Here is a 23,460-nt window from a genome sequence, read left to right as displayed (position 1 = left end):
CAAGGGACAGTTGAGCCCTAACTCCAAAAGAGCCCGATTTATGTTTTTTTTCTTTACCATCTTTGTCATACTCTCATCTTGAATGTTTCTTTCTGGCCTCTAACTGGAGTGAAAAGAACGTTCCTGGTCCTTCTCTCTCTCTTTTTTTTTCTTTTTAAATTTATGTTTACTGATTTCTGAGATGAAGGGAAAGAGAGGGATAGAAACATCCATGAAGAGAGAGAATCATTTCCCGGCTGCCTCCTACACGCCCCACACTAGGGATCTAACCCAAAACCGGGGTATGTGCCCTGACCAGGAATCAAACCGTGACCTTCTGGTTCATAGGTTGATGCTCAACCTCTGAGCCACGCTGGCCCAGGCCGTTCCTGGTCTTTCTACACTCAGCTCAGAAAAGTTGAAGAAATGTCTAGTCTTCAGTCGCCAAAGGGAAGGCAGGAATTACCTTACAGGTCCTGCCATGTCTAGCCCCTATTACCTCCTGACCTCCTCATACCGCCCTGGCTCATTCCTGCACTGACTGCTGTCCCTTCCCTCAAACAGGCCAGGCACATTCCAGCCTGCAGTTCTTGTTGTCTCTGTCTAAACTGCAGGACTTCCCAGACGCACACGACTTGTCCTCTCATTTGTTTCAAATGTCACTTCCATCAGACCCTCCCACCTGCCACCTTCACATATATGACTCCATCTAACATGTCTTTCACTTATCTCCCTTCCTAGCCCTCACTAAAATGGGGCAGTTTTGTTTCAGCAACTGCTGAATTCCCAAGTGCCCTTCCCTTATTGTTAACTGTTACAAGCCTGACCCGCAGAGCTCAAGTTCCCTGCCTTGGAAAGAATTAATATTCAAATAGGCGACTTCTGTCATTCCACTTATGTGTTTAGACACACCTGACTTTAAGAATGCAAGTCCTGCAGCATTCTTACCACCTGCACAAGCTTCAGATTTTGAGAATCAAGTGTACAAGAGCAGTTTAATATCACCCAGTTGAAAGTGTCCTAGAATACTGTGATCTCAACAGGCCATTAATGGGTTAATTTATAGAGGCAAATATGTATGTCTTAAGACTCATGATTAAAGATGCCAATATTTTTTGCCCTGGCTGGTATGCTCAGTAGTTGGAGCGTGGGCCCTAGCACCAAAGGGTCACGGGTTTGATTCCTAGTAAAGGGCAAGTACCCAGATTGCAGGTTCAATCCCTGGCCGAGGTTGGGGCACACGCAAGAGACAAGCAATTGATGTTTCTCTCTCTCGCTCCCCTCCCTCCCTTCACTTCCTCTCTCTAAAAGTCAATGGAAAAAATATCCTTGGGTGAGGATGAGTAATAAAAATGAAAATGTAAAGATGTCAATTTTGGACAGGGTAGTAAAGCAATTTTTCCATAAGGAATTAAGGCGAACATTTTCAGTCATCGAAAAGAAAAAAGATGTTTTAAGTAAAAACTATGATTTATAGAGAACATCCATTGATCTTTATTTGATTTGACAAAATAAGCATTATTAAAAGACAGGTAACAAAATCTGAGCTTATATTGAATCTGACAAATTAAGTTCTACAGTATCTAGAACATTACATAAGAAAATACCGAGGGGGAAACGGGACAGAAGCATCACATGCAGATGCTCCTGGCAAAGGGGGAACGATACTGCAAGTGAGGTCCATAGTGTGCAGTGCGTAGAACACCCTAGAGAAAATGCAATTGACTTACTGGGGTGAAGTGTTTTTTCCTTTTGGGGCGAGGAAGAGGTGGCCAAGAGGGGCAGGAATTCAAAGGCATATGCAGAATGGCTTCTCCATTTCAAAATGTTCATAACAATATTTAGATCATGGCACTAGGGCACCTTTGAGGAAAAGAACACCTTAACCAGAGTAGGCTCATTGCATAATTCTTTAGTGATATGCACAATTTTCAAGTAATGGGGTGGGCTTAAGGAATCACTGGATTTTGATCGCGGCTATCTGTTTTTCTTCTCGCCCTCTGGGGCTTGCTCCGTCTCAGCATCGCAGGGACACTTCTCCACGCAGTTTCTAGGGAACCACCCTCTGATTCTTGAAACACCTGAGAAAATTAAATTGACGTGAAATAGTCAGATACACTGCAATGACTTTACCGAGACCCCTAAGTCCTATACTTCAAATCAATAAGCTATAAGTCAGACTTTACATTTTTTCCCTCTTTATCATCTTTTATAAGCAGTTTGAGTGGGAAGAAATAAGGCTTTTAACTGCTTGCTCCTAACAAGCTAGAAACCAGGTATTTTCCCAATTCTGTTATTTGGGAAAGGAGCTAATGTGGTTCAGAACAGCCGCCAAGTGGAGGTGAGGGGCACTTCTCAATATGGGCATCCAGTTACCCATGTGTGATTGTACGGTGTTTTTGGCAAATTGTCACACTCCATTTATTTCAGGGAACTATCTTCCTTAGCCTTTGTGAATTTCCTTTTTAGACTTTTTCTAACATATAAATGTCTTTATCAAGGTTGCCTAAGCTGTCATTTGGGATTAATTTACGATTAACCCAGTGTTTTTAAAAGAGCATCCTAGGTTAATCTTTACTCTAAAAGGGAACAATTTTAATGTGTGAATGTAGACTCATTAACGTTAACAAATGTTAACCACTCCTACATAATGTTTAGAGTGAGAGAGGCACTGTGTATGGGGGTGGGGGAGAGATATGGGGATGTTCATTCAAGTGGGAGTGCCCGGCCAGTGTGACTCAGTGGTTGAGCGTCAACCATGAACCAAGAGGTCACTGGATCAATTCCCAGTCAGGGCACAGGCCCTGATTTCAGGCTTGATCTCCAGTAGGGGGCGTGTAGGAGGCAGCCAATCGATGTTTCTACCTCTATCCCTCTCCCTTCCTCCCTCTCTAAAATCAATAAAAAACATATATTAAAAAAAGGGGGGGGGGGAGAGGGAACACATGGCCTACGCGTTTGGCACACAGGCTCTGGAGCCAGACTGCTTGGGGTTGGAGCCTGGCTCTACCTGTTTCCAGTGTGGCCTCGGGCAAGCGGCTAGGTCTCTGCTTCAGTTCCCTCGTCAATAAAGTGTAAGCGATCATGTAGAGGGCTGATGGGGACTTCAATACCACACGGGACACAATTATACAAGTGCCTGTCCCACAGTTAGGCATGAGCTCCAATGTTAGTCATCACTAAAAAGACCCAATAAATCCCAGTGCTATGGAGAACTAACATAATACAAGGAGCTTCCTTCTGTTGCTTAGTGATTGATGTGCTCTTCTCTTTAGTTCCCCTAATACATGTGATATGGGATTGTTTATTAAAGTTATTCTTGGGAAATTTGAAATTGCCAGCAGTCTTGTTGTTCCATTTTCATACCTTCTATAAAGGAATCATCAAGAATTTTGTCTCCATATAACCAGTATCTGAAATATTTAAAAGATTAAAGTTACTTTTTAGGTCAATTTTGTCATTAAAGAGGCAACACAGTGCTTTCCACCACTCACCGTAACCCTCTCGTGGCCAAAATGAACTCCCCTTTCTGCAGCGGTATCCGAGGCTCTTCCGTGCAGGGGCTCGTGAAGAATGTCTTGATTCCTTTGTTCAAAGGACAGCAGGCACCACTGTAATCTTCTATTACTTTATACCGAACCTGTCATCAGTAATCAGAAGAACAATTTAACCTTTACCCATCATCTGTGCTTTTTAAAGTTCGAATTTTAACTGTTAAAGGTAGACCCAGAATATCAGGTGACACGTCTTTCCCTCCCAGCTTGCTACCCACCCTGTCCCCCTAGAGGAGGCAGCAGCTGACGTTTCTAGTTCTCAAGGCATTGCTTCCCCTTCATTTCAAGCGCACAGCTGAGAATTAACTCTAGAGAGTGCCATCCCATCAGACTTTCTGCAGCAATGGCCATGTTCCCTGTCTGTGGTGTCCAATGTGGGAACCACCAGCCACATGCAGCCACTGAGCACTTCTAATGTGGCTGGTGCAACCAAGGGACTACATTTTTTATTTCATTTCATTTTAATTAATTTAAACTTGGCCACCTGTGGCCAGTGGCAATCATATTATCCAGTATAACTGTAAAGATGGGTTTCATACCAATGAGCTATATTGAGGCAAATTATGTTCCTGTTGGCAATATAAATTGACTAAATTCCCTTCAAACCTCCAGTGCAAACTATTTAAATGAAAACAAAAGTGAGTTGCATTAAATTTCAACAAACATTTTAAGAAATATTATTTAATAAAAGCCAACAGTTGGCAGCTATTCAAAGGCCATTTTAAAAACTATAAAACTGTACAGCCTAACCAAAAAAAAAAAAAAAAAAGAAATTGGTATCATTGCAAAACAATTACTTACACTTCTTACTCTTTTATCTGCTTTTTGTTTCAACTGTTCTATCTGGAAGATATAAAAATAAAAAGCCTCATCTCAATGTTGATATCAGAGGTTCATGACAAACTCCCAATTTCCCAGCATCTCTTAACTGCTGACAATTTAAAGGCCACCTGTGTTTTTCAGCATGGAGAGAAGGCCCTATGACTAAGAACAGGGGCTGAAGCAGGGCTTTCTTCTCAGTATTCTCTCACTAACTTCTTCTTCTGTGTGTATTTACAGAGCACTCCCTGTGGCCCAGGATCAGGGAGATGTGCTCTCTGCCCTCAAGGGGCTCCCAGGCGAGTACCCAAAGTGACAATGATACAGATTCACAGTTCTTTAGAGATGCAGTAGGAAGCCTGCAAAACTCATCAAAAAAAGAGTCTCAGCTGAACGTCATCACTACGCCTCACTGACTCACTTTCCTCCACTTATTCACAGATGCTGTTGGGAAAGTGAAGAAAGTACAGTCTCTGTCCTAGAGTCATGTGAAGTAAAATTAAAGATAGAAGGTAGAAGAATTAAATAAAAGTATGAGACCTCATGGGCTACCACACAAGAGTATATGACTAAGTGCCCAATCCAGAGGAGTCTAGGGTGCAGAGGTTGGACTAGGGAAGAGGTGGAACTGAAACCAGTCTCAATCAATTCCAACAGAGAGGAGGTCACAAGATGGAAAAAACAGCAGACAAATCAGGGGGCAGGAATGTTTAAGTTGTTTATTCAGTAGACTCGGCTGACTGGTAAAGATGACTCCTGTTTGGAAGTAGTTGGAAGGTAGTTTTAGGCCAGATATTATAAAACCAAGTTAAGGAATCAGGACTGTCTCTCACAGATATGGAGAGTTAAGGAGAGATTTAAATAAAAGGAGAGGTATGATACAAAGAGTTCTTAGATTATTAACTTAGATTCGTTTTGTCACATACTGAGAAAATTTTTGTATTAATTTTACTCTAAATGTCATCTGAGTTAAGGGAAAGTTAAAGGGAAGAGGGTGAGGCAGAGGAAAGATTATTTGAACAAAAACACTCACTGTTAAGCTGTACTGGTGACAGCCTTCTCTGACTGGCCACTCCAGTCCATCTCCTTCTGGGACCCCTGACCAGGTAAATACCTGCTTAAAGTTCTTCCATCGACTCCCCATGTCATAAGGAAAAACAAAGACTTCATCTAGCTGATAATATTGAATTCGATCTTTAGCCTGTGGGTAACAAAGATGGAAGAAGGCAGATGCCTTAAATGGCTTTTAGTATATGCTGTTGAGAACATTTATTCCTCTAATTCGTATCACTCTTAAAATACTTCCTCCTTGTTGTGATGTTAGTGTACACAGAAGAGCTAAATAAACTTACCACAATATTGGAAGAACTTGACACACACCACCAACCTCCTATGAGAACATTCAGAAAATGACAGATGGGGCTTATTTAAGAATACATAAGCTTATTAAGGAATAAATTAAGAAGTGCATATTAAAAGTTAGTAATTTTATTCCATATAAGAAATTCTCAATGTTCCTGTGGTTCAGCAGACCAAAAAATCCAGGTATAGAGCAGAGATGCAGACAAACAGCTTTAAGGGGTAGGGGGTTTATTCAGAATGGAGGAACTGTTTCGTGGGGGCACTAGACTGCAATGGTTGTATCCTGGGGTGCAGTGACACCCATGGGAATGGCCAGGAAAGGTGTAACAGGGAAGTCATCATTTTATGAAAATTATTTTTAAAAGCTAGCACATCTTTCAGTTTTTATACCACTACACATGTATATATACTTATATTTGCTTTTATGTGTACATTTTATGCATATACATAAATATTTGAGTTGTATAAATTATATTCTAGGCATTTAAGTTGTTAGCTTTAACTTAAGGCAATACTGGCTTAGAATCTTCTTAAGTTCCACTGACACCTAGTGGTATAAAGATACATTATTTATTCCTACAATAAGTGAACAAACGTAGTTGAAATTTGTTGTATAAATTTTAGTTTGTGATAATTTCAATAAATTTTCTGTAAGCTTAATACCATCATTTATTTGAATTTTTACTCAGCAGCAAAGCACCAATTTTAAAATAATTCCTAGGTTTAGCATGGCACTTTATAAAGAGCACTAGAGGCCCGATGCATGAAATTCATGAAAAAGTAGGCCTTCCTTCCCCTGGCTGCTGGCACTGGCTTCCCTCTGGCACCCAGGACCCAGGCTTCTCTTGTAGCCCTGGCTTCGTCTGGAAGGTCGTCCGGAAGGATGTCTGGTCTAATTAGCATATTACTTTTATTACTATAGATTGGTCATGAGCAAAAACACTTGTTAATCTTATGTCAATCTAACTAGAAATGATACTTTAAAATATTTTATTATCAAGGGACAGTATTTTAAGGAAAATCTTCTTATAGTTAGAGGTGATATTGAGGTTATTCAATTAAAAGAATAATCAACCTGTAAAATGTATGAGTTTACTGAATTGTATAAATCAAGCCCCATCCAAATTCAATGTATGGCTCCTCTCAGAGTGTATGAGAAGCGTATTTCTCTGGGAGTTACATTAAACCGGGGATGAATCAAACTGTCTTCTACCTTTTATGTGGCATGCAAATGACTTAAGGAAGCCATTTGGTAGCCAAATTTTCACTACCAGGCATTTGTTAGTTAATCTGGTCTATTAGTTAAATCAGTACTTTAATGATACTGAGGAAAACAAGAATTAAATTTACCTTTTCTTCAATCCATGATTCAATAGAAGTTTGGTTTCTGAGAATTATTTTTATCTGAAAATTAAATAACAGACAGCAAAATTTTATACTGGAACTTTGGTTCATTAAAGATTATTATCTTCATACTAACAAACCCTATGTGATAGTGTTTATTGCTCCATTCCATAGATGAAGATACCAAGATAAAGGTTAAGTAACACAGTGTGTGGTCACCTGATTCGAAAACCCTTTTTCTTAACCACTGTACTAAAACGCCTCTTCAAATAAAACCCATAAGCAAATCTAAATATATTGTTTTAATAATAATTTATGTTTCTTAAGGATCATCTTCTGAATAAAGTTTTCAGAGTACTAATAAAATATTGATATAACTCATTCAATCAATACGTAAGTGTATTTTGCTATTAAAATCTCATCACTGTTTTTAATTAACCTTAAATATATGATTAATCTATTTATTACAAGTACATGACTCATTTCAGTCAATGTAGGTATTCTGCTTGCCTTAAAAGTTGAATATATTCAGTCCAAATTCTATTTGATTTTCCTACACATAACTAATTCCATTTACATAGGTTTTTACACCACAGAATTTTAGTTTATTTTTAACATGATTTGTAAGTATAGGCATTGGAAAAAATAATCAAAGAAGTTGATCACAGGCTAATAGAAACATGAAGTATAACCAAAATCAGCTTATTTTACACTAAGAGTTGTAAAAGGGTTGGGTGATGCATCAAGGCTGTCCTCATTACAAGCAGCCCCAATAACTCGACAGCTTTTAGCTAGAAGTAACCGAGGAACTTACCTGGATAAAAAACAACATCCCAACAGCTATGGTTGTTCCTAAAGCTAATCCCAAGGCAAACAAGGTGGCAGCAAATGCAGCTAATCCAAACGGAATGATTGGAAGAGGATCTCTCCGGGCTGCACTCATATCAATTTTGACCGTGTTCCAGCCAAAGGAGAGCTGTAAACAACAACATACGCTCGAAAAATTGGGTTGTCCTTAAGTGGTTAGGCTACTGTAACAACTGAAACAACTTGATTAAAATGATCAAAAATGGTAGCTTGAAATTGTGGCCAAAGCAAACACAGTTGTTTCTAATGAACACTGTGGCTTGAACTCATACTGACTCATTCATACACCATATCCTTCTTACTTATTCTCAAATGTTATTTTTGGGGGGTTGTTTTTCATTGCACCCTCAAAAGGTGCTAGTCATACCCCACAAACATTAATTTGCATTAATTTGCATTTACAACACTAAGTTCACCAATTTAGACACTAATCTAAGTGGTAACTGTGTCTCCCTCTCCTCTGTGCTTGTCTGCATTTACAGTAATCTTCCACAGCAAAAAAGACAGCCTGGGGCTCAGCTGTTTCTTCCCTCATGTTCCACAACCAGAGGTGAAAAATTGGCAAAATGTGGCCTACAGATGTGTATTGCCTGGCTTGCAAAATGTTTTAAAATATTTAGTTAGGTGCCCACATTTAAAAGTCAGGAAACTTCACATTTAAAAAAACAGATTTTTTCTTCTTGTAAGATCTAGCATCACTGGGCTGGATTCTCAAACATGAAAAGCTGGCTGAAATGGAATATGGGTTGTCCTCTCTGTGACAGGCATGTTCCCCAGTGTGCCACAGTCCCATGAGGGCTGTGTCCCTCATTTACCTTGCAGGCCCCTTTAGGACACTGAGTTTGTGTCCCCTGAACTTTATCTCATGACTACCTGCCCATAAATGGGCTCAATCTGTTGCAGAGCATTTTAAGACTATGCCTGCTCCATGAGCCACATTCTAGGGAGAGGTCGCCAACCGGTGGTCCGCGGACCATTGGTGGTCCATGAGGTCTGAAAGGTTGGCGACCGCTGTTCTAGGCACTGGAATTAGAAATGAACAAACTACAACTACAACCTGAATGGGATGGAGAAGGAAAGCCCTCATGTTGTCTTTTCTTCTTCTTCTTCTTTTTGCCCTCCTAATTATTCTTACCATAGCTACCAAGTTTGAAATTTCATAAGTTACATACACAGCCCTGGTTGGTGTGGCTCAGTTGAGCAGAGCATTATCCTGTACACCAAAAGCTGGGGTGTTCGATCCCTGGTCAGGGCATCTACAGGAAGCAACCGATCAATGTTTCTCTCTCTCTCTCCCCCCACTACTTCTCTCTGGAATCAACATACAGTCAAACCTCGGTTTTCAATCATCTCCCATCTCAAACAATTCGATTCTCAACCTGACAACCCTTTCATGTGGATACTTGTATGGTCAGTAACTCATCTCCCAGGCGAAAAACAAAGGAGAGAATGTGAAAGTATGAGTCAGTTTACCACTAAACCTCACCTTGCAAACATCTCAGGAAATTATAGTGTGAATATTTTTGTTTTTTTTTTTGCTTTTGTTGTGGCTTATTATTAAATTTTCATTTTTACTGTACATTTCATTTCCTTTTTGTTAAATTTTAATTTCATGTCCTTTTTGTTTTTAAAGTGTTTATACATTAAATAGCATATTAGTCATGTACTGTATATAAGAAAGGTTAAAACAGGGAATTATTTGTGGGTCTGGGACGGATTAATTCAATTTATATTATTCCTAATGGGGAAAAATGATTTGGTTTTCAAACAGCCTTCTGGAATAAATTAAGTTTGAGAACCTAGGTTCCACTGTAAATAAATAAACAAACAGAATAAAATAATTATCAATTCAACCAGAGCTAAGAAGGTGAGTTTCCAGAGAAAAATAATCCAGAAAAAATTAAGTTTTAATGCTTTTAAAAAAGGAATCCATTTAGAGGTAAAGCAGTGTGTTTCCCCACTTAAATCATAGAAAACGTATTTGCAAAAGGGACCTCATAAATAATCTTGATAAACCATTTAATCTGGCACAAATGACTTTATAACATTTCACTTACCCGGTTATAAAGCTGTGTATACATCGTCATAACAAAAATGAAGGCAGCATGAATACAACCCAATGGTGCTAACAGGAGAAACAGTGTGAATGAAGCATGATTTTGGTAACCACAACAGTTGTTGATCCAAGGACAGTGATGGTCCATCTTCAGCACACACCTAACAAGAAACATTTACATAAAACATGAGGCAGGAAATCCTGTCGACTTGAAATAACTTTGGTCTTCAAAAGACCAAGCAGCCCTGGCTGAGTGGCTCAGATGGTTAGAGCACGTCCTGTATAGCAAAAAGGTTGCGGGGTTTGATTCCCGGTCAGAGCACATACCTAGGTTGCAGGTTCAATCCCTGGTTGGGACACATAAAGGATGTAACCAACTGATGTTTCTCTCTCACATCAATGTTTCTCTCTCTCCCATCATCTGTCTCTAAAATAAAAACATAGCCTCAAGTAAAGATTAAAAAAAAAAACAGACCAAGCAAATAGGAATCCAGCATGTTCATAAGTCAAAAAGAAATTACAATCCATGAAACAAAAAGAAACATCTTTATGAGTTTTTAAACAATTTGGGACAGTGACTTCTTTTAGATTCTAAACAGGGAAAGAAAGGGCAGGTTTTGAAACAGCTTCTGATGAAAAGATGTCTGCTCCTTATGAATTTGTTTGAAGAAGTCAGGAGGCCTACTGAGAGGTTCATAATAAAGAAATGACTACGGTTCCTGGTTTTCCTCCAGCTCTGAAATGCAGTGACTGAAGTGAAGTACAATAGAGACTCAACAAAATCACTTACAAATCTCCACTGGGGTTGACGGGACCTAGCAGACGCATGTAACTTCCTTCCTGTCCTCATCCTTTAGATGTGGAACCTCTGAGTTAAACAAGCAACTACTAAATATAAGATGTGGTACAATAAGCAAAGTCTTACCAAGCTTCCTTCCCTTTTACTGCTAGAAAATTTCCTGTCCTCAGGCCAACTTTCTTTGCCTCCACTGTTTCCCTAAACCTCAACACTCTCATCAAAAGTTCTTATTAAGAAGTGGATACAGCTGTTCATTTTTAAAGGTTCTAGCTTATTTCACATTTTTATAGTGACTCAGTTTTCCTCTCATTAAGTTTTTTATATTAAACACTATGATAATAGGCACCTGGATTATTTATTAGATTTGCATAAAGTGTAAAAGTTAGTCAAAATAAAGGAAAAAAAGCAGCTCTCCTCTATAATTAGACTCAGAACAATTCGAAGTTAATTCGTGATCTATGGCAACAATTTGCAGATATGACTTTCAACCATGCTCTTGGCAGGGCAAGAAGCAAAGTTAATCTGTATTTTCTAGAAAAGTCTTTTCACATATAAGAAAAGAGATGTATTTATTATCAGAATTGATGATTTAAGAATGATATGGAGATTATGGACACAAGTATTTTGACAATGTTGTTTATAAAGTAGCCATCTTGCAGAGAATAAAATTAGGACTCAAAAGACCACTTGTCGAGGTGATCAATTCCTAAAGTGAATGGCAAAGACAGACAGTACCTGCTACACTTTCGACAGTGATGTGACCGTGGTGCCTTGTATGCTTGGCAGACTTGACAATACTGGAGGTACATGCTATCCTGAGAATTTTCCTTGGCAGCAAAACATAAACAAAAAATACATCAGATAACCAATCTATAATAATATCTATAATAACAAAAGCATAATATGCTAATTAGACTGGACGACCTTCTGGACGAAGCCGGGGCTTCGAGGGAAGCCCGGGTCCCAGGTGCCTGCAGGTGGCCAGAGGAAAGCCCGGGTCCCGGGTGCCAGAGGGAAGCCGATGCTGGCAGCTGGGGGAATGAAGGCCTACTCCTGAGTGAATTTCGTGCATTGGGCCTCTAGTCCTAAATAATAACTAGCCTTATGAATAAATGCTTCCCTATGGTTTAATTTTCTTTCATGGGGGGTGGGGGAGGAATGGAATCTTTACTTACATTTCCAATCCTTTTATTTGAGCTAAAATATTTTTATGTATAAAATTTCTGGTAACAGCACCATCACTCTCCCAATTACCCAGAAGTCATTTTTAATTTCTCTTCCCTATGCGCCATCCTAGTCCATCACCACTGAATACAGTTGGCTCCACTTATGCAAAATCTGAGTAGGATGGGAGGAGTTCAGGAAAAAAGGTAGCTGACAACTCAGCAGGTATTTAGAGTAGGAGCTTCATCCTATAACACAATTCTGATTATGCCAGAGCTCTGCTTGAAAACCTCTAAGAACTCCCTATGGACTAACAATTTCTCATGTATTTGAGGCCTTCCATAATCTGCCTTTCTTTCAGCCTTCTCTGCACGACATAATTTGTCCATTGTTTCTGAATACGCACTCAACCTGAAATCCTGAAATGCCTTTTACCCATCTCCTCTGGAAATCCCCACTCCTCCCACAGGTCCCAACTGAAAATGACAGTTCCTTTTAACTTCGCCAGCACTCGTCATATTCTACTCTGTGTTTATTTCCTAAAGTGCCTTGGTTTTTCTCCTCAGTTACAAGATTTTTCAGAACATGAATTGTCTTACCCATTTCTTTATTTACTTAATACAATGCACTAGTATTTCTCCAATGTTAACATACTTTAGAATCATCTGGGGATTTCACTAAATGCAGATTTTGACTCAGTAGGGTGGAGCTCAAGATTCTGCATTTCTACCAAGCTACCAAGCAATGTCCCTCAACAAGGAATACGGGAATTCATAAGCATAAACTTTCTAACAAATTTTAAGGAGCCATAAATTGATTCATACTGTACTTCCAATCTTCACTGCAATGATTTAAAAACTTTATGATTTAAACCAAAGTTTCTAAAGTTTTCCTCAGTTCTGAGGATGTTAATGTGTTACATATAAAAAGATTATAGAACCAAACTACATTGTGAAATCATAAATAAGAAAAGTGTATGTGATATGCACTGTTTCCTAAACTTATGACCATGGACTCATCACCACCCCTCCATGTTTATTTTATTTTTTTTCTCAATGCAAGGCAAGTATAAAATGGAAATGCTCTGGGAAATACTGATTTAGATCAGTATTTTTAAACAGGCATGAAATAATCTGAGCTTTAAATGACCAGTAATTGCAATGCACTTAGTCCCTACGACAGCAAAAAGCAGTCTGTGTTAGATATTATTGGCTAGAAGATAAAGCAAAAACTAAATTATCATGAGGTTATCATTAGAATTCATCATCTAAATTCTAAAGGGATCTTTTTCTTACCGGTTTCCACCCCAGAGGGACAAAGCCAGGACCAATAAACATGGCATTGAAGTAATTATAAAGAATCATGACCGTCCAATTTATCAACATGATGAAATTCACGCTTCCTCCAGTTGTATGTAAGGGCCAATACCACAACACAGAGTCAATCATGGCCATCGTAGAACATATTGCTATAACACCGAGGGCTATAATGGGGCCCCAGTGGCACAGTCTCTTTAATTCTTGGAGATTTTCAAACTTGATAACTGAGCAGAAAGTACCCATGTTGGTGAGGAAGAATGTCTTCCTATCTTTAAAGAAGTACAGATTTCCTTTTTTTGTGCACACCTATCCATGTGCCACAAGTCCACGTGTGTTCCTTAAGTGTCATGTCTTCAGTCTGTGCGCTGTGAATGCAGGCTATCCATTTTCACTGTTACGTGCTCAGAGCTCTTTATCTGAACTGGGAGAATCCAGTATCTTGGTTTGAAACCCAATCTAAAGAAAAGAAAATGAGGAAGTTCAGTAGAAAATTTTATTACACACCAGACTTAACTCCCATAACCACCTAAACAAAAGCATCTCACCAGTGCACTACCGTGGATAGCCTGTCAAATGTCAAAACAAACCAAACAACCAAAACATCTATTTTTATCTTACCCAAAATAGGGTTCAAATCTCAATGGCATGTAAACTGGATACGTGATTGTCTGGGGACTGTGATCGTCCAACGTTTAGTGAATGGCTTGAGGAGACAAAGATTTGACAGCTGGGGAGCAGGGATTTAGAGTTGAGCTAATCCAGCTTCCTTACTTAGAGAAAAGAAGTTGGCTGGGAGAGCCTCGGTGATTAGATCCAGGTCAAACGTAACAGCGTAACCCAGTCATTCGACTCCCTTTACGGAGCTCTACACCACCTCTCACCCGATCTCGAATTAAGTATGAGCCAGGCATGGTCCACATTATTTGCCTGTGGTTGCCCCCAAAACACCAACCTAAGGGTCTACTTGGGCCAAACGTAAGGAAGCGAGAGAGTGAAAGCAAAGATCAATGCAAGGAGAGGAGAGAGCGCTGTGTGTGAAATCACGACTGGGGGCGTTCATGAAAAAAGAACATGAATGAGGATATTTTAGGAAAAAAGAAGAGGAAGTTCCCTCCGCAGCGAGAGCCGGGAGGCTTTGGAGACGGGCATGGCTGATGGAACCGCAGTGAGCCAAGGGAAGCAGCTCTGGGGTGTCGGGCGATAAGGACTTCCACGCAACAGATGCCGCTGCCTTGTGCCTCAGTTTCCCGCCCGTGTCACGGGATAGAGCTCTTAGAAATCCTCACTCAGGGTAGGAACATCCTGGGAAGCGTGGCTGGTCCCAAAGCACTGGAGATTCTGGTCAAACTCGGGTGGCGTGGAGACCGCCAAAAAGATGGTTACATCCCCAGCCTGGACTCCCACCTCAGTCTGGTCCTTGGTGCCCCCTCCTCGGCCATCGCAGTTCCGAAGCGGCCTGGGCTCACCCGGAACACATTTTCTCCTTTATGAGTGACTTCAGCATGGGCACCTCGGTCCAGAACAAGCAGAATGCAAATCCCGGTTGCTAGAGGCTGGAGTGCGGGACCCGAGACCACGAGTCGGTCTCCGCCGGAGCTTTCGCCGCTGGAATCCCGCTCCGGCCCGGTGCGCAGCCTCCGTGACAGCCACTTCCGGGAAGTTCGCCGCCTCGAACTTCCCCCCGGAAGCAAGCTCCTGTGACCTCTACCTTGGAGAGCTGGAGTCGCTTCCACAACGTGGAGGGGTTCAAAAAAACTTTCAGGGATTCCTTAGAAGACGACTATTTTGAGAGGCCTCCTGGAGGCACTAATTAAAGTACTTTTCCTCAGAGCATGTGTTCATGTTGAAGCCTGAAAGGAATCTAAAAAGCGTACCAACCCAGTTTCCGGGGGACTGAGATTGCGGCGGACAACCAGGAAGCGGCCGGGCTGGGAGCTGTCTCGGGTTCTCCGCTCTGGTCTCGAGGGCAGGTCCCAGGGTTCCTACACCGTGTTCCCCAGCTCCGCGCTATCCCTGCCCCGACCTAGGCTCCGGCCTGGCCTGTCGCTCCGGAGCCGCCATGTCGTCCGACTTCGAAGGCTTCGAGCAGGACTTCGCGGTGCTCACTGCAGAGCTCACAAGCAAGATTGCCAGGGTCCCCCGACTGCCCCCTGGTGAGAGCCCTGTCCTCCGGGATGGCCCGCGGAGGGTGGCGGGCGGTGGAACGCCGTCTGCACTAGGGAGCCTCTTAGGCGCGAGGCTGGGGTGAGGTGGTGCTGGGGCGCCCCCGCGACGGAGCTTGTAACGTAGTTGACAGTCCAAGCTGGGCTCTGGGGTGCAGGAGGCAGAGCCCTTCTGGGCTCCAGCCCGGACTCCGCCGCTTGGTTACTTGCATACCCTTGGGACTGTTTCTCTGCGTCTTACTTTTTGTTTTGTTTCTTTGGTTGGTTTTTCGTTTGTAATATATAGAGATGTGAGAGTGTTCAAAAAGAATGAATAGCCCTAACCGGTTTGGCTCAGTGGATAGAGCGCTGGCCTGCGGACTGAAAGGTCCCAGGTTCGATTCCAGTCAAGGGCATGTACCTTGGTTGCGGGCACATCCCCAGTAGGAGGTGTGCAGGAGGCAGCTCATCGATGTTCCTCTCTCATCGATGTTTGTAACTCTCTATCCCTCTCCCTCCCTCTCTGTAAAAAAAATCAATAAAATATATTTTAAAAAATGAATGAATGAATGTACGCAGATGAGGGGTCTGACGTTGTTGTGTTATTGATGACGGCAGTATTATATGCAGCAAAACAGGGTTAAGAGCCATGGTGCCTAATCCCACCTCTGCTACTTAGAAGTTTTGACATTTAGGCAAGTTTCTTAACCTCTTTCAACTTTCCTTCTTGGTAAATGGAGAGAGTTGTAGGTCTTTCATAGGGTTGTTGGGAAGAGGAAATTATTTCACATATGGAAAGTCTTTCCTCGGTGTTAGCTGCTACTATCTTTTGTATTTTTCGTAGCCCCAACTCCATTAATTATTTCTCATCCTTCTTGGGGTTGGGGGGACCATATGCCAATGTTATGAAAAACTTGGTACAGGACAATTTCTCTCACGTTTAAAATTCCACAGTTTCCATCCAGACGTGTTTTTATTTTTGTGTTGTTGTGTGTTTTTTGTTGTTGTTGTTGTGTTGTTGTTGTTTTTAGCACATCTTTCTTTTATGCTAGACTGTCAACTGTGTGAAAGTGGGAGTTACTAGTATGTTTGATTCATTGGCATTTATTTAGAAGGGGCTGAGATCAGATATTTGAGTAAGCAAATATATAAATGTGATATTTTTGATTTTTTAAATTGATTTCAGAGAGGAAGAGAGAGAGAGAGAGAAATATCAATGATGAGACAGACAGAATCATTGATCAGCGGCCTCCTTCATGCCCCCACACTGGGCATGGAGCCTGCAACCCGGCATGTGCTCTGAGAGGGAATCAGTTGTGACCTTCTAGTTCAGGGGTCCTCAAACTACAGCCCGCGGGCCACGTGCAAATACAAATATTGTATTTGTTCCCGTTTTGTTTTTTTACTTCAAAATAAGATATGTGCAGTGTGCATAGGAATTTGTTCATAGTTTTTTTTTAAGCTATAGTCCGGCCCTCCAACAGTCTGAGGGACAGTGAACTGACCCCCTGTTTAAAAAGTTTGAGGACCCCTGTTCTAGTTCATAGGTCAACGCTCAACCACCGAGCCACCCAGCCGGGCTACTTTGTGATTTTTGTAAGACATTGTTTTAGGATTTATCTTTCTATAAATACAGATTTAATTTGAAGTGGTAGTTTGCAGAAAAGATTGTTGCTTTTTGGCTTAGTTGTTTAGGGAAATTGAACTATCATTAGGATGCTAGACTTGGGCCTACCTCAGCTCTGGGTGTAAAGTGTAGGAAAAGGAGTGTTCATTGATACATGAACTGGTGTGCAAGCTCACTGTCTCACCTTGTTAGTCAGTCCTTGAGGCCAGCAATAATTTCCCCTGGACCTAAGTTGTTATTCCTCTTCCCTTCCCCTCCCCTCCCCAAAGTTATGTGTTTATAAATAATATTTTCCTTTATTTCTTTGTTTTTCTTCCCCCACCTATTTCTATTAATAGGGATGTTTGCTTGAAGCCAGGATCTCTGAACTTATACCCCACTCATCTCCTGAAGTCCCAGTTAGTCCTGCAGGAGATGGATGATGTCCTAAAGAGGTTTTTGAGTCCAAGTGAGGGAACAAGAGGAGAGACCCAAGGTAGCATATACTACCAAGCTCCGCTGCCTCAGAGATTTTTGTGGAGAAAGTGGCTGATGACCTCACCACTTCATGATACATCACCTCGACTCTTCTCTTCAGTCCTGCTTTTCTCCACTGCCCACGATCATCTTGATTTTTGTTGTCTTTGCTGTTGGCGATTCCTTCCTTTGACATCAGTCCCAGAGCCTCAGAATGTGAGGATTTGTGGTTTCAGTTAGATTTTTGCTCATTTTAAATTGTAATAATTTTAGCAGTAGAAACACTTTTTTGTTGTTGTTGTTGTTTGGAAGAATTGCTTTTGTACTGGGAAGCTGTGTTATAAAGTAATAAAGTCATCCCTGAGTTCAAAGTTGTAAAAACTATTTCCAAGAATTTATTTTTTCTTGTCTTTAAGTTTTAATGTAACCATTCTTACCACACAGAAGGAAACATTGGGATTAAGTATCTTAGAAATAAAGCCTTGACTCTCCTTAGCTCTTGAATAATGTGAGGCCCAAACTCAGCAGATATATTGGAATTGAAAGGAGACTGTATGTCTGGCACTGGAAGAGTGCTTGCTGACTTGAATAATTGAATACTAGTTATTCCTAAAAATGCTGTGGTTCCCCTCTTAATAATTACTTGTGCTTGCTCACTTTATAATCTGTTTATAATTGATAAATAGAAAAAAATGAAAGTATATCTAGGTAGTAATGAATTTCAGATGTATGTCTGTGAACTAACTGAAATTAATATGGCAAAACAGTATGATTAAAAGTAACTATAATCTCTTTCTCTGGGCATCATTGCTGGTTGACCCAGAGGAGAGGAACTATAATTTACTTCAGTTAAGAAGGTTAAAAATTGGAGCAAACTTTTTGGTCAAAGCAGTTCATTCTTCAACATATTAACTTAGTATTTAAATTGAAGTTGAGTGAGTAGGACTGGTGGCAATTAAATCCGCTCTGCTGTGCATGTACAATGTATTAAAGTGTTACTTCCAAAGAGAACAGAAAAGACTAAATATTTTAAAACTTTATTTTAAAACAGAAATTTGATTGCTCTGTGATATGTTTTCAACAATAAAAAGACTTTGCTCTTACATTAAAGTGTTTGAATCTTAACTAACTATAAATTGGACTAACGAGATGGATCAGTCCGTTCTTAGGTAATGCTCTATGACACTGTATTTGAAATTTGATTTTAATGATTAGTGTTCTGTGGTAAAGCCAGGGAAATGGATGAGTGGAAACCATTACTAATACTAACTTTAGAGTTCTTTTCCCTCTGGTGATGAATTCTAAGTTAGAGGGACCCTATATAAGTGTGGAGGTTCCATTACAACAGGCCTGAAGGACCTAATAAAATATTCTCTTGCAGTTAGTTGCATACCTCACCGTTCACTTTGTGGCTGTAAATCAGAAAGACCAAGAAAGGTATTATGGCAAATTGGTTAAGAGTCACACATGGCATCAGATCTGTTTAGAGTCCCAGTTCTGCTACTGACCAGATGTAAATTGGCAAATTGCTTAGTCTTTCTAAGCCTGCTTCCTCCATCTGTAAAACTGGGGAAGAAGGGGGTATTAGTTTCAAAGTTACAATGTTGTAAAAATCAGATGAAATAAAACACGTGATATACTAGCACATTTTTTCCTTTAGAGAAAATACCTGAATTAGCCATTAGTGATGGATGTTATTGCTACTGCTGAAGGCAAAAGCTGGCAGGACTCAGCTCCCCAGACTTTGTTATATTAATTGAACTTTTAAAGGAACCTTGGGCCTCAATTCTTGCTTCTTGTCTGTGCCTAGACTAGAGTGAGATGAATCTTTCTGGATGAACACCTACACTTGAAAGGAGACGACTGATCAGGGGCTTTAGGGTATGAAATTGGAATTGGGTTTTAACTGGCTATTAAGGAGAGAGTCGGAGGAGTGGTGGGGCCAGACAGTGTCCTTTCCAGGAGGAAATGCTCAAGTCTAGCTGATTAGTTATGCTAAGCCCTGGAGTCTTTTGGAGATCAGACATAGCTATGTATGGAAGAAGTCATAATTTTTTTTTTAACTAGTAAACTGCCACAATATTTTGAATTTAATTTAAAAATTTCCGCTGCTTGAATCTATAGATGCTTATGGCGTACAAATGGTTAAATATGTTTTTATTGATTTCAGATAGGAAGAGAGGGGGCGAGAGAGAGAGAAGCATCAATGATGAGAATCATCAATCCACTGCCTCCTGCACATCCCACAGTGGGGAGCGAACCGGCTGACCAGGAGTCGAACTGTGACCTCCTGGTTCATAGGTCAACCCTCAACCACTGACCCACACTGGCCTACATTATTTATTCAATTTAATATCATTTTCCAAGAACTGATTATATGCCAGACTCCGTGCTGGATTGTAGGACTATAAAGATGATGAAGACACAGTTCCTGTCTTCTGAGAGCCTCAAGGTAGAAGGTAAATCAGACCGGTAGAGGTGAGAGAGAAGTCATTAAGATTAGGTAAAAGCTTAGGTGTTTTATGTAACCCAGTGGTCCTCAACCTTCCCAATGCCGCGACCCTTTCATACCGCTCCTCATGTGGTGGTGACCCCAACCATAACATTATTTTTGTTGCTACTTCATAACTGTCATTTTGCTACTGGTATGAATCGTAATGTAAATATCTGATATGCAGGATGTATTTTCATTGTTCGCGACCCACATTGTAACTGAAAGTGGTTAACTTTGTTGGGTTAGGAAAGGCTTCCTAGAGGTACTGATTTTTCTGAAGAGAGTGTTGAATAGCAATTTACCAGGTAATCACAGTGGAGGTGGGCATAGGCATTGGCATTAAAGGTGTGGAGTCCTGCAAATATATCAGGATTAATGATAAAGACTTAGCATCATAAGTAGATAAAAAGATAGTGAATAAATGGGAGCAGATGAAATTGCCAGGGGCATAGATGATAGTCATGGGGTGGGGGGGTGGGGGGAAAGCAAGGACTAGACCCTGAGGGACACGGGTGGTTAGAGGATGGGCTGCAGAAGAGGGTGCCCATCAGAGGACGCAGAGATAGAATTGAGTGTTCAGGAATGTCACAGAGTCAGGGTGTCGCTGAGGCCAGGAGAGGAGAAAGTGACAGGATGGGAGGAGCATAATGGCAGATGCCACAAGATTAAATAAAAATAGAACCAAGGAATGTCCATTAGTTTGGGCAAACAAAGGTCATTAGTCTTGTGAGAGTCATCTCAGTAGAATGGTGGGGTGTGGGCAGGATTACAGGGAGGAATAGGGGAGGAGGGAGGGAAATGTGAATGTAGCTGGAAGGAGAGAGATGTTAGTAGCAAAGGGGACTAGAGGTCGAGGGGGGCTGCTTGTTTTGTTTTCCTTTGTTAATGAGAAATACTGGTGTTCGGTAGTCCTGGAGGTCCATGGCATGGGCTGGAGTGCACGCATAAAACCTATGTGACAGCTACTCTCTCCCCACTTGGTGTTGGCTGTCCTTCTGAAGGGCTATTTAGCTAATAGGTGTTATACCCATCTCCAGCTTCACAACTTTTCTAGCCTGTTGTATGAGTCAGTCAGTATTCATCGGCCTCCTTGTCACAGAAACCCAACTTTAAATAAAGAAAAAGAAACTTGTTTGTTCAAGGAACTTAACCGTGAAAAGTCAAGCAAAATCTATTTCAGAATTATCTGGAACCGGAAACTAATTAACTAACTCTGTCTAATCCATTTGTGCCTGTCTGTCTGTCCCCTCTGTCCTATCGCTCTACCTCTCAGCTTTGTTTCTTTCTAAAGGTAGGCTTCATTTTCAACCACTGATGCTTGCTCTTTGTAGCAAGGCCAGTGGATGCCAACAGCTTCTAAACGCCTGTTCTCGTAACTCTACCAAGGGAGAGAAAAGACTTCCCCACGGCTCCAGCACTTTGCTTGGTCGGCTTGGATTGAGCTACTAGGATTGGTCTAGCTAGGATGAGGAGCCCATCTTTTACCAAGTCACTGTGACTGAAGAGGCAGGGTCATAGGAAGAGACAGCATCTCCCACTGACCTGTGTGGTGGTGGAGAGCCTCGAAAGAGTGGGGGTTGCCCTAGCTGGTTTGGCTCAGTGGATAGAGCGTCAGCCTGTGGACTGAAAGGTCCCAGGTTCGATTCCGGTCAAGGGCATGTACCTTGGTTGCAGGCACATCCCCAGTAGGAGGTGTGCAGGAGGCAGCTGATCGATGTTTCTCTCCCATCGATGTTTCTAACTCTCTATCCCTCTCCCTTCCTCTCTGTAAAAAATCAATAAAGTATATATTTTTTAAAAAGAGTAGGGGTTATAGCCTGAGAAAAGAAGGGTGCTAGGCAGACAAAAACGATACATGTTCAATAAATTTAGTTAGCACAAAACGTAAGTGCAGTCTTAGGACAAATGGTTTGGAATGGGGGTGGGGTGAGGGCATTTTCTGAAAATACCTGCCAGGATGTGTCTCTCCTGAAAAAGGGGATTCCAGTTCCGTTATAACTTGGTTTTGGTAGAGTTTGAATAAACCACATACAGAGACTTAGCACTTCACAGTTTAAAAGTAATTTCACTTGTATCAGCTTGTTTAAACAAAAGATAACGCAGCGGGCATTTTTCATCTCCATTTTTGAGAGTACAGATTGTTCTTACCCAATATTCCATAATCAGTGGGTAGTTAGTGACTTTGGGTTTGGAATCAAGTAGCCCTAACTTCAAATATTTCCTCCGTTACACCCAATTTTAGTGTTAACGGAAGTACAGTTTTTTTATTTTATTTTTAATTTTTATTATTTATATATATTTTTGTTTGTTTGTTTGTTTTATTGATTTCAGAGGGAGAGGGACAGAAAGATAGAAACATCAATGCTGAGAGAGAATCATTGATCGGCTGCCTCCTGCACACCCCACACTGGGGATTGTTAAGATCTTGTCCAGTTTTAGGAATTGCTTTTGCCTGTGACTTTTAAATTGTATCTGAAATCAGTTATTCCCATTTCACTATAGTGAAGAGTTTGCAGATTCTTCACGCCACCACTAAAACTGCTGCTGTTGACACAGTCTCTTCTAAAGAACAAAATAATTTTTGGTTTCTTTTTAAACTGTTATGGCATCCCTCAATCACTAGGTACTCCGTAAGATTATGTATTTCTAGATAGCCTAGAATTAGTGGCTTTAGAGTGGTTTCTAACCCACCAAAGAATGATGTGGCCAGTTGCCTGGTATGGTAATTCTCAGTCTGATTGATCAGAAAGGAAAAAGGTATAGAAAAACAGAAGTTTTTAAATATTAAATTTATTTTCTTAGCAATTTTCTGATATTATTGTCTGTTTCAGATGAGAAGAAACAGATGGTTGCAAATGTGGAGAAACAGCTTGAAGAAGCAAAAGAACTGGTATGTACAGACTCGGTAATATATTTTAACACACGACCAGAGTCATTTAAGCTGATGCCTTTCACTAGCCTGTTTTATTGCAGAAATGTAAAATGACTAATTAGCATTTTATAATTTACAGTTCATTCGTTTTCAAATTGAAGAGAATTTAATAGTTCCTTGGGATTTTGTTTTTCTTAATAAAGGTGATTCATTAAATATCCAGCTCTAATTTTTATTCCTTAATAATACATTTTATAATAGCTGTCAATAGCCAATGCTTGTGAAAGGCATACTGGGTACCAGACACTGGGATAAGCATATTACTTGTTTTATAATATTAATAATATTAATTTTTATAAAAACTCTGGGAAGCAAGTGCTATTTGTCAAAAACTGTTAAGGATCTGAGATTTTTTCCTATTTGCTGACTAATAAGCAAGCTTGCTACAATTTCATGGATGCTAATAGAAGACATTTAGATTCTTAGGTCAGAGACAAAAGACTTTTATCACTCACAGCAAAAGCAGCTGCCAGAGTTTGAGCATCCTTGTATGAGTTCCCTGAGCCCCAATTCCCACAGGAGTGGCAGAGGTGGCCCAGATGTATGC

The 23,460-nt window shown here is 40.7% G+C and overlaps 2 protein-coding genes across 17 annotated transcripts in view; one reads left to right on the top strand and one right to left on the bottom strand.

Annotated features, from left to right (window-relative positions):
- Positions 1-1,449: 1,449 nt before the first annotated feature.
- ZDHHC6 (zinc finger DHHC-type palmitoyltransferase 6) lies at positions 1,450-14,897 on the bottom strand. 8 transcript variants are annotated; one of them, XM_036335981.1, is made up of 11 exons: positions 14,550-14,894; positions 13,240-13,719; positions 11,516-11,607; positions 9,983-10,142; positions 7,873-8,034; positions 7,065-7,118; positions 5,386-5,553; positions 4,335-4,376; positions 3,474-3,619; positions 3,346-3,392; positions 1,450-2,060 (listed from the first exon to the last, which is right to left on the bottom strand). In XM_036335981.1, the coding sequence occupies exons 2-11, from the start codon at positions 13,504-13,506 to the stop codon at positions 1,957-1,959; spliced, it is 1,242 nt and encodes a 413-aa protein (XP_036191874.1). In that variant the 5' UTR covers positions 13,507-13,719; positions 14,550-14,894; the 3' UTR covers positions 1,450-1,956. The 8 variants fall into 8 exon arrangements, with proteins under 8 accessions (XP_036191874.1, XP_036191873.1, XP_036191875.1 ...); XM_036335980.1 differs by having other exon boundaries at positions 14,668-14,894; XM_036335982.1 differs by having other exon boundaries at positions 14,730-14,894.
- A 135-nt stretch (positions 14,898-15,032) lies between these two features.
- The window catches only part of VTI1A (vesicle transport through interaction with t-SNAREs 1A), a 314,965-nt gene continuing 306,537 nt past the window's right edge, over positions 15,033-23,460 (top strand). For 8 of the 9 annotated variants that reach the window (XR_004972119.1, XR_004972117.1, XR_004972120.1 and 5 more), the window contains exons 1-2: positions 15,033-15,416; positions 22,813-22,871. Coding sequence is in view for 5 of the 9 variants with exons in the window: in XM_036335991.1 (XP_036191884.1) it covers positions 15,323-15,416; positions 22,813-22,871 (153 nt within the window). In the remaining 4 variants the exon portion in view is untranslated. Of the gene's footprint in view, positions 15,417-19,745; positions 19,947-22,812; positions 22,872-23,460 lie in introns of those variants that run through there. The other variant, XM_036335990.1, reaches the window with a different exon arrangement.

This window comes from Myotis myotis, unplaced genomic scaffold, assembly GCF_014108235.1.
Source record: "Myotis myotis isolate mMyoMyo1 unplaced genomic scaffold, mMyoMyo1.p scaffold_m19_p_15, whole genome shotgun sequence".
Lineage (NCBI taxonomy): Eukaryota > Metazoa > Chordata > Mammalia > Chiroptera > Vespertilionidae > Myotis > Myotis myotis.
This window is presented reverse-complemented; position numbering and strand designations above follow the sequence as displayed.

Excerpts from the sequence above, each read along its gene's own strand:
- ZDHHC6 (XM_036335981.1), bottom strand. The coding sequence starts at position 13,506 with ATGGGTACTTTCTGCTCAGTTATCAAGTTTGAAAATCTCCAAGAATTA. Across the intron at positions 10,143-11,515 it reads CACTGTCGAAAGTGTAGCAG|GTGTGTGCTGAAGATGGACC; the intron begins GTACTGTCTGTC and ends GTTTCTTGTTAG. Across the intron at positions 7,119-7,872 it reads GGATGTTGTTTTTTATCCAG|ATAAAAATAATTCTCAGAAA; the intron begins GTAAGTTCCTCG and ends TTTAATTTTCAG.